At 52.3% G+C, this 14,287-nt stretch overlaps 1 protein-coding gene across 7 annotated transcripts in view; it reads left to right on the plus strand.

Moving 5' to 3' along the window:
* PRKCA (protein kinase C alpha) overlaps window positions 1-14,287 on the plus strand; it is a 277,132-nt gene that overhangs the window by 245,997 nt on the left and 16,848 nt on the right. For all 7 annotated transcript variants that reach the window (XM_006092426.3, XM_023756965.1, XM_023756964.1 and 4 more), the window contains one exon: window positions 10,260-10,340. In XM_006092426.3, coding sequence (XP_006092488.1) covers window positions 10,260-10,340 — 81 coding nt within the window. The remainder of the gene's footprint in view (window positions 1-10,259; window positions 10,341-14,287) is intronic.

Consider the following 14,287-nt stretch of genomic DNA (forward strand, 5'->3'; position numbering starts at 1 on the left):
CCTCTCGGAACCCGTTTCCGCAGGGCGAGCTGGGAGAAGGATAAGCTCCGTGCAGCATTGCTGTCAGGACTCCAGTGCCTAACACGATGCTTGGCACCTAGTCAACCCCCAGGAGTGGCCATTATTCCGGAAGGGAAACTGATGCATGTTCCTTTGTTAAGGGCTTCTTGTTGGTTATATTCCTAGAGCATGTGGAAACGTAGAGTTAGACTATATTTTTAGAAACTTAAACTCTGAATTACATGGGCAAAGGCATTATGTTATTTGATGAGTAATTTATTGGGATTTTTTTCCCAAAAGAGCTCACATATTAGTATCCCCAGGCATAACATGAGCTTAAGTAGCCCTATTTTCAAACATGAATAGCAAGATCTTACAGTAGAAATACCCCCCCACCCCACCCCCGGGCCATGTCATGCTAAGAACCTGGGAACAAGCTTTCAGACGGAGGGATCCTAAGGACACCTGGCAGAGAGAGGGATGCTGGGAACACGCCCTCAGAGAGAGGGATGCTGGGAACACACCCTAGAGCAGTGATGGCGAACCTTTTTAGCTCGGCGTGTCAGCATTTTGAAAAACCCTAACTTAACTCTGGTGCCGTGTCACATATAGAAATTTTTTGATATTTGCAACCATAGTAAAACAAATATTTATATTTTTGATATTTATTTTATATATTTAAATGCCATTTAACAAAGAAAAATCAACCAAAAAAATGAGTTCGCGTGTCAGAGGTTCGCCATCACTGCCCTAGAGAGAGAGGGATGCTGGGAATGTGCCCTCAGAGAGAGGGATGCTGGGAACACACCCTCAGAGGGGGATGCTACTTTGGGCCTCGTAATACCCGGTAGATAGCATGGGCTGGCCTTAAGTACCGTCCGTTTCCGCAAGCCTCATTCCTCTCCTTACACTCACTGCACAAGCAAGAACAAAGAAAGCCCTCTGTTCATCGAGTGTCTACTACGTGCCAAACACCTTACACACTTCCCTCCGATCCCATACCCAGCCCTGTAAGGGACGTAACATCAGGCCCCGGTTGCAGGGCAGGCGCCTGCAGGGTCAGGAATGGTCTGAGGCCTCCTTACTAAGAGATGCTGGAGTCAGGCGTCCACCCCTGGACCGCCTCCAGACCTTTGCACTCCCACCACACTAAATGCTGCTCACACCGCAGGGAGTCACGTGTTCAGAGAGCACTGCGCATGCTTTCCTGGGCGACCGGTGCCACCAGGGTGCAGGGCGATATCAGATGAGGGCCCTGACCTCAGGGTGCTTACAGCTTAGGGGAGGGGAGCCCCGTGCAGACGAGCAGAAACCGAGATGGGTTTAGGTTCCAGTCAGCCTTCATTGAGAACTGAGCGGTGCTGCTCTGGGAGCTCAATCAATAGTGGCTGGCGGTTGTTTCCCCTTCGGCCAGCGTTCTCCTCCGAAGGGCCCCCAGGGGTCATTGTGGGGGGGAGAAAGACCATCTAGGGTCGAGGTTTCTGAATTGGGTAAAAGGTTAACATTCTCCTGTCCTCTGTGTAAATTGTTCTGTCAGGTGGAGGCAAAATAATTATCTTAGATGGCATTTCCCTTAATAGGCAAAGCAGAGGCTTAAATAGTTATGGCTGTTTGTTCAGAAACCTTGAAATGGATTAGACCATAGCATCTCCTCAACCGGGGAGAGGAGCTATGGCGCAAAAGGTCGCCATCAGGTGTGATTTTGGAGTTGAGATGGTCGCCCGCGTAAGGGGCACTAATCAGAAAGTAATTCCTGGCCATGCCCATGTGTTCAGTGGTTAGAGCACCGGCCGCACACTGAAGGGTCTCGGGTCCAGTTTCTGGGCAAGGGCGACTACCTGGGTTTCAGGTTCTATCCCCGGCCCTTATCAGGGTGCATCCGGGAGGCCAACAGATCTATGTCTGTCTCTCTCTCTCTCTCTCTCTCTCTCTCTTTCTCCTCCCTCCCTTCCACTGTAAAAATCAATGGAAAAAATATCCTCAGGTGAAGAATAACAATAAAAACCCAAGTGATTCCAACTTGAAAGCTCCCTTTGCTTTGACCTGGAAAGAATTCTCCGGGTCAGTGAGAGTCCTTGACAAGGCCACACAGACACTCTATCTGGACTTCATCCCCCACCGGGAAGTCAGTGATGTGGGTGTCTGAGAGCCAGCTGCAAATCAGCCTGTCCCCCAGCCACGGACCAGACTCTGGTTCCTCGCCTCACCCTTTTCCGGAAGAGAGAGAAGCAGCAGGAAGAGCATGTGCCTCCGGCTGGTGGACCTTCGCGTCCCTCCCGTGGGACGGGAGCGAGGCTTTCTGAAAATGCGCCGCGTGGAATGCTCCCTTGCAGCCTGTGGAGGGGGCGTTAGACCACACACGAAGGATGTAAGCCGCGATGCAGTGACTGTCTTCTGCCGTGTCACATTTCCTGCATGTGCAGGCGTTAAGTGACCTGCCCGAGGTCACACAGCTGGTAACATGCAAAGGTGGGATTAGGGCCCAAGACAGTCTGGCTCCAGAGCCCATGTATGGAGTCTTTCCAGATGTTTGCCCCATCTCCAGAAGTAGGAGAAAACTCCCGGAGTGACAGTGCGCTCAGATGTGATAGCCCATCTTTTCTTTGACATCCTTTAGGCCACGTTGCACATGTGGCCGTTCCAGATGTGACCCAAGTTGCACATTCCTCCACCTGAACGGCAGTCAGAGCCCTGAGTCAGGGGCGGCCCCCGGCACCTGTAATGCGGTCGGTGACTTGGGATCTCACTGCAGCTGTTAAGACCAAGCAGGTCCCTCAGAAGCCAAGGGTGAACCAGCAACACTGAGTCCCTCTCCCTCACGTGGCACCCATTAGTCGGGTGTTTAGCAAGTGCCTCCTAAGTGCCTGGGCACGCTGGGCGGGAAAGGAGAGCCCAGAAGGGACCTGGGAGGAGGCTGGGGCTGGGGGCAGTTAGAAATACTGTCTGGGTTTAGAGACACGTGGGTTTAGAGACGTGGCGAGACAGTATTCCCCTTGCCAGGAAGAGGTGGCACCTCCAACACGGCTGAAATGGCCAGGAGAAGTCTGCGGGCACCTTGGCCACCCCGTGGCCGGCCAGCCACAAGCAGAGGTGTAAACCCCTGGGAGAGTGGGAGCCGGATGAGTTTAGAGCTGACGACCTGTCCTTCCAGCCCAGCATTGCCCATGACAGCTGCAGGAGTCTGCATCTTTATATCACATCTGCCTAATGGTTCAAGTTGACTCTGGTATCTATTAAGAGAAAGGCCTCCAGGTAAGATTCAGCCAATGGACCATCAACTGTGACCTCTCTTCTGGAGGGTCAAGGGTCCCATCTGGAAGAGCCACATATCAGGGACGGGAGGGAAAGAGAAGACAAGAGGTGTACACAGAGGCAGAGAACCAGGAGGCTGTAGCGTCCACCTGGGATGTCCTGACCTTAGGTGTCCGCGTGGCTCCCTCCCTCACCTCCTTCCAGCCTCAGCTCAGATGTCCCCTCGGGGAGGCCACCTTTCCTGACCACCCTGTTTAAAACTGCAAACCTCCAGCCCCGCCCACACCCTGACCCTGTGGTCCTGCATCCCTTCGAGGCACTCATCAGCTGCTGATGCACTGAGGTATTTGTTTCTTATCTGCTCCACACAGCAGAACCTGTGCCTCCTTCCTTGCCGAGTCCCGCCCCCGGGTCTGAGGCCCCGGGTCTGAGGCCCCGCCCCCGGGTCTGGAACCCCGCCCCAGGATCTGGAGCCCCGCCCTGCAGGCAGATGCCTTTGGGACCACTGGATGCGGCATGCTGCCTTCCAAGGTGCGGCTGTGGCACAGGAGACCAGGAGCAGAGCTGCAGGCTTGGAAGCTGCTGTTGGAAGGGTGGTTCCCATGGCTGCCAGGGGCTGAGGCAGATGGCAGGGGACGGAGTGCAGAGGACAGCTGGGGACCCTGAGTGCCCGAAGGTTGGCGGGACATCAGCCCGGGTCCCCCAGACAGCCAAAGTGCCCCCAGGGTTGGCATCTCGAGACCTTTCCTGGCCGTGGGGGAAAGGGTTGTAGAGAGGGACAGAGGATAACAGGAGTAAAAGTTAAATGAGAAAGAGACTCAGGCGGTGCCCGCAGCCAGGCAGCCAGGCAGTAAATTACTTGGCAGACGGAGAAGAGCAGGGAAATGAGGTGGAGAGAGGCCAGGCGGCTCCGGCCACCCTGGGATCCGCGCCTCTGAATCACGGCCCCACACGCCCCCCACACACCCGCGAGGGCGCGAGCCAGGAAAGCACTGATTGAAGAAAGAGGATGATAAACCGAAGGGCGCCTCTCTTTCTGTCAAAGGCCAGTTTCCTCCATGGAGGTCACGAGCCAGTGACCACTTCGCAAGAGAAGTGAAGCGGCGCTCACCCGCCCAGAAATATTTAAAGGGCCGAGGCCAGGCTTTTCCTTGGGTTCCTCCTTAAATTGTGTAACTCTCCCCAGGTCATTTCAAGGAATTGCACCGAGTGCATCAGCTCCATCAGCTTGTATACTCAGTTGTCTGCTCGCAGCTCTTTAACTGCCTCCCAGTCCCCCCCCCCACCCCCACCTTACCCTCCCACCCCCACCCTACCCCCCACCCCCAGCCTCAGAGCTTAATCAGCTCCGCCCTGCTCTTCAGGAGGCCCCCTGCAGTCCCGGGGTTCACAAAACAACTGCTTCAGGTCCTTGCTCATATAGGCTCTCCCTCCAGCTCCTGTGGGACGCTGCCTCTCTGTGGACGCGCAGACCCAGAGCAAGCGCCTTGTTGGTTTTCTCTCCTTCATCCTTGGGTCAGCTCTGCAGAGGTGGTGTCATTGGTCCTATTTTCCAGATGATGAACCTAACGTGCAGAGAGTCATTCATTTTTCCCACAGCCCCAGTTCCGGGCGGACATGGGCTCGAACCCGGGGCTGATGGGATCGTCCTGGGGTGGCTGTGATCCTGAGAGGAGGGGCTGTGGATGTGGCTGAGCTGCTGCCCAGAGAAGGCCTCCCTCCCTCCCGAGTGCAAATGAGCGGCTCCATTCCTTGTCCAGAACCCGACAGTGCCTGATCGCTCTTCACTCCCCGTTTCGGGGGCTGCATCAATTGGCCCCTCGTTCGGGATTCGTGTGAATCCTGTAAAAATGGGTCAGAGCTGTCTGCATTCTAGCTCATCTTTTATTTTTCAAAATTGCAATGGGGAGGAGGGGCTGGGTGTCATCATCTCTTGAGAGAGATCACCAACATTTGCTCACTTCCTGGTATGTACCACACCCTGACACCTGTCATCTTGTTTAACTCTGACAGTGTCCTCTGAGGGGAGTGGTATCATCCCTGTTTACAGATGAGGACAAGGGGACTATAGCGGCGAGGTGACCTGTCCATGGCTCACAGGTCGCAAGTGGCAGGGCCGGGACCCTGGCCTGTGGCCCTAGTGCAGCGATTTCCAACCCTTTCCATCTCGTGCCACATAAACTAGTCACCAAAACTCTGCGGCACACCAAAAAAATGTTTTTCCTATCTGACAAAAAGAAATACATATAATTTTGATTCATTCACACCACATAGCTATTATTGCATTGGCTGTTGTCCGGTTTTTATTTGACAATCTAAGGGGAGAATCATCAGGTGTTGCATGTTGTAAAAATTCTTGTGGCTGAACATGGTTGCCTGGTGCCTCAGTGGCAATTCCCGCCCGGTGTCTCGCTGATTGCTCCATTATCGAGGGCCTCTATACAGACCCCTGGACTGGGAGACCGCCCAGTTCTGGAAAATCTTTATGTCCGAGAATCAAGCTCTTTCAGGCCCAAATGTATCGCTGGCTCCCAGCCCATTCCTCCGCCGCTTAAGTAGTGAGTCTGTTGGGATGCACAGCTAGCATTTTTATTAAATATTTTTTTATTGATTTCAGAGAGGAATGGAGAGGGAGAGAGAGTTAGAAACATCAATGATGAGAGAGAATCATTGATTGGCTGCCTCCTGCAGATCCCACGCTGGGGATCAAGCCCACAACCCAGGCATGTGCCCTGACCGGGAATTGAACCGTGACCTCCTGGTTCATGGGTTGACGCTCAACCACTGAGCCACGCCAGCTGGGCAACAGCTAGCATTTTGAGCAACTCTCTGTCCGAGGAGGAGTGGTGACCACGCTGTGAGTCCTGCCTGTGCTTCCCGAGCACCAGCCCATCACCTGCCGCCCCAGGGAAACCAGAGACAAGGGCTGGGGTGACGGAGTTTGAGGCCCACTTGACGAGAGAGGAGGGCCGGTGACAGTGCCCCTGACCAGGCTGATGGGGTCGGCTGTATCCTAGCCCCACGCTGAGTGTCCGCCCTGAGGGACACCTCCTGTGTGACTCCAGGCGCTTTCTCTTCATCGTAGCGCAGTGAATTCAGGCTGTCGTGCTGCTCTTGTAAGAACTTGGGGTGCCGTCTGTAAAATGGGGGTGATCATAGTACCCTCCTCAAAGTACAACTCTGAGGATTGAGTTTTGCCCATAATGGCTTTGCCACTTACTAGCTGTGCAACCCTGAGCGAGCTCCTTAACCTCTCTGTGCCTTGTGCGCTCATCTGTGAAGTGGGATGCCCCTGCCTTGTCAGGTCCTGTGAGGGCTGAATAAGTCACAGAGCTGGTGAAGGTCATGGTGACCTTGGTGACCCTCATGCCTGCCGTCGCCGGCAGCATCTCAGTCCTCACCGAGCTGCCCCGTGCTTGCAAGAAGCTTCTGCAGTCGAACCGGTGTGGCTCAGTGGCTGAACATCAACCTATGAACCAGGAGGTCATGGTTGGATTCCTAGTCAGGACATATGCCCAGGTTTTGGGCTCAATCCCCAGTGTGGGGCGTGCAGGAGGCAACCAATCAATGATTCTCTCTCATCATTGATGTTTCTATCTCTCTCTCCCTCTCCCTTCCTCTCTGAAATCAATAAAAATATATTTTAAAAAAAACAGAAAGCTTTCACAGTCCCATCCTGGCTGGGGAGGCCTTCCAGTGTGTAGCCCGGCCGAGCGGGGAAGGGTGGACGGCCTTAGAGTGACGTCTTCCTGCCACTGTGGGCCTTGGGCCGGGCAAGAGACTCGAGGCTGCCCCCAGCCCCTTGCATTCCTGGTCCTGCGCCCAGGCAGGGAGAAAGCTCCTGCATAGCTCAGTTTTATAAGACAGGCAGCCATTTATAACATCCGACACACCCCCAAGCCGTGGGTTCATGTTAGTATAACCATAATGATCATGATGACAGAGAGCAGTGCACTAAAGGCCCGCGGTCCTGCTGGGTCTGTGCTGGCAGCTGACGTTCAGCCTCCCACGTGCTGCAGGAAGTCTGCCGCCCGAGCCCCTCGCCAAGCCAGCCTCTCCTTCCGTGAGGTCCTCTGCTGTGAGAAGCCAAATTGCCATGGCAGCCCCTTGCCTGGGGTTTCAGGACGTCAGGCAGCTCCCCACCCCCACGCCGGGCTTGGCTGGAAGCCTCCATTGGCCCACAAGTGCCAGAGACACCTGCCCCGATGGGGGCAGATGAGCCCGAGGCCGGCTCCTCCCACAGCAGCTGGTTAGAGTGTCATCCTGTACACCAAAATATTGCGGTTCAATTCCCAGTCAGGGCACATACCGAGGTTGTGGGAGGCAACCAATTGATATTTCTCTCACACATCAATATTTCTCTCTCTCTCTCTCCCTCTCTCCCTCCCTCTCTACTTCCCTTCTTCCCTCCTTCTCTTCTCTCTAAAATCAATAAACATATCCTCAGGTGAAGATTAAAAAAAAAAAACACTACTAGTAAAACACCGATTGTTAAAAATAGATCACAGGGACTGCTTTTAATATAGTTATAAGAACAGATTTCATTCATGTACTTTTCAAATATAGATACTAAAGTGAAATAATGATTTCAGATCTCTTTAATCCTCAAAGCCCTTTGATGAATATTTTGTTAATCCCAGTAGGAGTGATTACATATCTTTGAAAGCCATAAATCGTATTTTTAAAACAAATTTGTCGCTATTCTGAGCACCACCTGTTAACTGATGGGCTCAGGCAAGTCTCCCAAACGCTTACCCCTCGGTTTTCTCACCTGTAAAATGGGAACAACGTCATTGCTGTCTCATCGGGTTATACAAAACGCGTGGAGAGCATCGGGCGGGTGGTAAGTGCTCGGCGGGCGCACTTTCATTCTCCCAAAGGCAGTTTCTGTGCTTCAACTTGGCCAGGACAGGTGGTGGTCCAGGGGTTTCCTGTCAGGGCCCTGGAGGGACATCATTTCGGGTCACTAGGTAATGACCAGAGACTCATTTTGGCCGGGGTTTTAGTGCTTCGTGTGTGTGTTTTCCAAGTTTTCAGAAAAGAACAAATGCCGTTTTAAAAAGCAGTGACGGCCCCCTCGTGGGCCCCTTTGTGTGTAGTTTTCTTGTCGAGGAATAAGCCACAGAGACACCCCGTCCAAACCCCGACCCTCTTGTCGTCGCCTGCACTGAAGTGAGCCACAGGCTGTGCCTCGCATCCCACTGGGAGAAATGGCAGCGCTGCCTTAAAGCAACAGGGATGGGCAGACAGGCAGGGAGTGTGGGCCAATAAAAAAATGTGTGGGCCCGGCAGGCGTGACTCAGTGGTTGAGCATCGACCTGTGAACGGTTCAATTCCTGGTCAGGGCACATGCCAGCGTTTCGGGCTCGATCCCCAGTAGGAGGCATGCAGGAGGCAGCCAATCAATGATTCTTTCTCATCAGTTTTATAAGACAGGAAGCCATTTATAACATCCCGACACACCCCCAAGCCGTGGGCTCATGTTAGTATAACCATAATGATCATGATGACAGATAGCAGTGCACTGAAGGCCCGCGGCCCTGCTGGGTCTGTGCTGGCAGCTGACATTCAGCCTCCCACGTGCTGCAGGAAGTCTGCCGCCCAAGCCCCTGTTTCTGTCTCTCTCTTCCTCTCCATTCCTCTCTGAAATCAATAAAAATATATTTTTAAAAAATACCTTGGGCCCTAGCTGGTTTGGCTCAGTGGATAGAGCGTCGGCCTGTGGACTGAAGGGTCCCAGGTTCGATTCTAGTCAAGGGCATGTACCTTGGTCGCAGGCACATCCTCAGTAGGGGGTGTGCAGGAGGCAGCTGATCAATGTTTCTCTCTCATCGATGTTTCTAACTCTCTATCCCTCTTCCTTCCTCTCTGTAAAAAATCAATAAAATATATATTTCTTAAAAAATACCTTGGGCCCTACCTGGTTTGGTTCAGTGGATAGAGTGTCAGCCTGCGGACTGGAGGATCCAGGTTCAATTCTGGTCAAGGGCACGTGCCCGGGTTGCATACTTGATCCCCAGTAGGGGGCGTGCAGGGGGTAGCCAATCAATGATTCTCTCTCATCTTCGATGTTTCTATCTCTCTCCCTCTCCCTTCCTCTCTGAAATCAATAAAAATACGTTTAAAAATGCCCTGGAACATTTCTAAGTCAAATTCATATGCAAAGTGGCAGGACGGTCCTGCCGAGTACCTATTGGTATGTCTTCACCTGGAATCCTGGGGTGTGATCCTGGGCCTGGGGATTGTGTTAGGTGCACAGCCTGCCTGCGAGGCAGTAAAGCCAGTGTTTTAACAAGCCGGCTAACCGAAAAGGACACTCTAATCACCATACCATTCATCCTGCCTAACAATATCAACAGTAACCCCTTAAGATCACCTGATATCAAGACCACATTTAAATGTTCCCACTTTCTTTTTTACAGTTGGTTGGTTAGAACCAAGATCGGACAAGGTCCGAATATTACATTTTATGTCTCTTTTAAAGCATTTTTAAACTTCATTCATTCATCAGATATCATGGTACCTCTGTGAGCAACACAGGAAAACTAGAAATTTTACTTTAGTCATTCCTCCTCCTCTTTCTTTTTTATGATGATGATGATGATAATGAAATTTATTTTAATGAAATTCTGTTACTTCATTTGGTTATCTTATTTATGAGACTCAAGCTTTGAATGACCTCTGCTTTTTTCCAAAAATTAAATCCAACTCAGTGCCCAGATATTTTCCTCCAATGAGGATAATTAAATTGACCTCAGTGCTGTGGCGTCTTGGGGGGGTGGATTCAGAAGACGAGTTCCAAATAGGTTTGAGACGGTGAATCGTGGGGTGACAGTTCTTGGCATGCCCAATTTGAGGGGCGTTCTTCCCTTGGTATAGAAATCAAAGACAAATCATCACCCCCTCATTTGCAAACCGTGTGAATGCCAACATGCCTGACTTACCTGTCTGAATGCAGGCTTTTTGATTTGCCACTGAATGTAATTGATGTGTTTGTTTTCCCACAGATAATCGCTTATCAGCCGTACGGGAAGTCCGTGGACTGGTGGGCCTATGGCGTCCTGTTATATGAAATGCTGGCTGGGCAGGTAACATTTCCCTGTGTTTTCTTGCTTGTTTATCGCCATCCAATGTGAACACTTCTGCTCCGCGGGGGCCGAGAGAGCAGGACCCGGCAGTGTGGCAGGACAGGGCTGGGCTGGCTCCCCGACCCGGGTGAAAGGTGGAGAAGCACCCCTTGAGAGTGGATTGTATTCAGTCTGTACAGAAATTCTCTTCCGATCACAAAACCTGAATTGAAAGCTACATCCTGGAGAATAGGCAGGCGGCTGTCACCTTATCCACAAAAGCCCCCCTGCCCGTTGGCGACAACATGGCCTCTGTGAGTTTTCTTTTCTTTTTTTTTTAATATTTTTATTGATTTCAGAGAGGAAGGGAGCGGGGAGAGAGATAGAAACATCAATGATGAGAGAGAATCATTGATTGGCTGCCTCCTGCATGCCCCGTACTGGGGATTGAGCCTGCAACCTGGGCATGTGCCTTTGACCGGAATCAAACCTGGGACGCTTCAGTCCGCAGGCTCTATCCACTGAGCCAAACTGGCCAGGGCTAGTTTTCAGTGGCTCAGCGCTGGGTAGGTCCCTGCGGGCTTGTCTGCAGAAATCACCCGGTGCTGCCATGTGTATCCGCTGTCCCTGAAGACGTGTCATGGCTCCTCCCCGTCTCCGCTCATCTCACCGTCGGCAGCTCATTATAACGTCTGCAAAAGTCCAATGAGGCTGGATGTCCAGCTAAGAAAAGGCAGATGTGGTCTCTGGGGAATGTGCCTCTAGCTGATAACCGAGTGCGTTGCTGCTGTCGTGGCACTACTAACATAATGGCCTCGAGGTCTATATCGGAGTAAGTCACACCCGCCGTTTTAACAAGCCGCCTCAAAGCCTCAGCGGATTAGCACATGGCGCAGGCTTCTTTCACATTCTTGGCGCAGTCCTCCGTGGTGTGGGGGAGGGGAACTCAGATCCACATGGTGATTCAGGGACCCAGGCTTCTTCTGTCCCTTGGCTCCACCTTTTAGGGCCTTGAAATCCTCCACTGAGTCCTCATTATTCAACTGGCCAATGAGGCGAGAGCAGGAGGACAGAGGCAGGAACGTCTAGGGGCCAGGCCTAGAGGTGGCACTCGTCACTCCTGCCTGCACCCCACGGGCCACACAGCCCCGCTGAGATGCAGGGCTGAGAGGGGCATGTACCTGTGAGCCGGGCAGGAGAAGGAGGTTCGGGGAGCATCTACCAGGTCTCTGCCATTATACCTAAGAACCGTTCTGTGGAGGCGGCTTTTATAGTTGCCAGCACTCAAGTACTGGTGACAAGGAGTTGGACCCTCTGTCGCTAAGAGCCCGAGGTAGGAGAATGGAAAGAAATGCTTGTGTTGAGCAGCAGAGCTACCCCCGAAGAAATCTTTGTTTCGAGGTGGGTGGGGGAGAGAGTCAACCCTTTCTGACAAGTTACATCCATGGACTTGGTCGTTTACTCATTCAACACATACTTATTGAACGCACGCTTACTATGGTAACAGCCATGGACAGACATGACCTGTACCTTCATTAAGATTACAGTATAAAGAAAGAGAGACAGTAGACACGTTTAAAAAAAAAAAGGACTATATAATAGTTGAAAAGCTAAGAAGAAAAGTAACAAAGCAGGACAAGAACACAGTGTTGGGGCAGGATTGACATTTTAGCTAGTGTGGCCGAGGAGGGCCTTGTGTACAAATAAAGTTAAAATGAGAAGGAAATGAGGAATGTCTGTGTGTGTGCATCTCTGGGGGAAAGCACTCCAGGCAGAGGGACTGGAACGGCAAGTGCAAAGGCCCTGGGGTGGGATTATGTTGCCGTGTTTATTAAGCCAAGGAAGGGAAGCGCCAGTGTGGTTGGAGCAGAGTCGGGAGGCTGGAGAGGGAGTAGGAGAGGAGGCCTGCGGTCAGAGAGGAGGGGAGCACCAGGCCATGTGTGCAGGGAGGCCACTGCAGACCACTGGCTTAGACTCGGGGTGGGAGGCCACTGGTGATCGGTCCTTTATGTCTCTCTCATTGCATCTTACACCTCTTAATACTAGTCTTTTGGATATTAAAAGATAGAAGGTACCAGCCTTCACGTGGTCATTATTTCTCAGGGATGGTAAGACTTGATTGACATTTTAAAAAGCAGTTTGTGTATTAATAAGGTTTTCATCCCCAGTACAATGTTCGTTTCAGGCCCGATACTTCCATTTGTAAACACAGAAAAGCAGGTTATGCAGAACAACTGTCAGGAAGACAACAGCTGGCAGAACCCATGTTGCCTGCTCCTCAAGTTAACTTCCCCCTTTAGGAGTTTGACCGTAAAACTGGGCTGATTCTCGGCCCCTGGGAGCCGGGCTGCTCCTGAAAGCACAAGGGCCTGAGTCCCCCTCCTGGGTCCCAGTCGAATGTTCTGACCCTCAGCCCAGCACACAGTCTGCTTTCATGAAGAGGCCTGTCTGCATATGCCAGCAAAGGGAAACCGTAGGGTGGAAATGGGCTCTGGTCCAGGGCACGTTACAGGACATGAACGGAGCTGTCTCCTTATTGGCCGTCTTCCTTCCCCTCCAGGCCTCCTGGGTCTTCACTCTGCAGGGAGAGCTGGGAAATGCTGGCTCCCGCGGGGAGGTCCCCTCTGGGGTGCATTGTGAGGTCCCGCCTCACCTGCAGACTGGTCCTTCCTCATCCCCCGGAGAGCACAGGGTCCTCCCACTCCCGGCGGCTCCATAGACATTCTGACCCATTTTCATGGTTTTCCATCCCGTCTCTCAGTCAACCTGCCTTCGATGGTCTCTGGAAGTTTCCATAATCTCCGTTGAAAATGGTGACACTCTAAATATGGCGCCGCAAGGCAGCCCACATTCAGGCGCAATGGCAGACACCCCCGCTATTCCTCAAAGCCAGGGGTGGGACCCTTTTATCTGCCAAGGGCCATATGGATGTTTATAACATCATTCTCGGGCCATACAAAAGGATCCATTTAAAAATCAGCCTGCTGTATTTGGTCAGACATTAATTAACTCACCCTAATGCCTTGACAGGGCCAGACCAAGTGATTTCGCATGCCTTATACTGCCCGAGGACCGGACATTCCCCACCCCTGACCTAGACCTTCACCGCTCCTGCCACAAACACGGTGTTTTCATTCCAGAGCGCCCCCCCCCCCAACCACCACCACTTCTTAGTTTTCCTCTCTGACTCGATGCAAATTTCAACATATTCCTGGGCTGTGACTCAGCCCAAAGGATAATAAAGGCTCCACGTGTATTGCCCACACCAACCCCCCCAAAGCTGCCGGAACTCGGAGACCCAGCCAAGGGAATACACACTGTTACTGAAAAGTAAGACTAATTATAAAGTTGCTGGTGGGGTTGTGGCCTAAATTTGTCCTCTGTAATCAAGAGAGCTGACGATGAGCAGAAAAATCTTTCCTTGCAGTTCCCTTCTCATTTGCTTTATTTATGGTCAGCAGCCTGGGGGGCCGTTCAGCATACGCCGCGGAGTCTGCCTGCGGTTCCCAGATTGCCTGACAAATACGATTACTTACAGGCCTAACTGGTGTTTCCCTGGCGCTCTCGTGAGCACAGCGCGGCTCCGGCGCTCGGGTGTTCCTCCTCCAGGGCCCCGCCCTCCTGCTCTGCCCTCTGCCAGGGCCCTCCATGCCTCGCCTTCATCCCTGGCGGATCCGTGCTCGGTGCTTTATCCCAGGACACCACCTGATTGTCCTTGAGTTCTCCCCCACCCCGGTCACCAGTGACCACCTCCTGGTGAGGGATTTCGGAATCATTTTGGAAAGAGGGATCCATCATCCCTCGTTTGTGTGTTTAACATTCACAAATTACATATTGCCAAGGAAGGCACCCCCAGCCAGGACATTAGCTCAGCCGGAAACACCGAGTCCAGATCTGTAGAAATTTAAGAAACATCATGGATGCGGGAGAGGGGACGAGCAATACCCAAGTGTCATGTCTAGTCCTGG

Source organism: Myotis lucifugus, unplaced genomic scaffold, assembly GCF_000147115.1.
Source record: "Myotis lucifugus unplaced genomic scaffold, Myoluc2.0 scaffold_100, whole genome shotgun sequence".
In the NCBI taxonomy this organism is placed as follows: Eukaryota; Metazoa; Chordata; class Mammalia; order Chiroptera; family Vespertilionidae; genus Myotis; species Myotis lucifugus.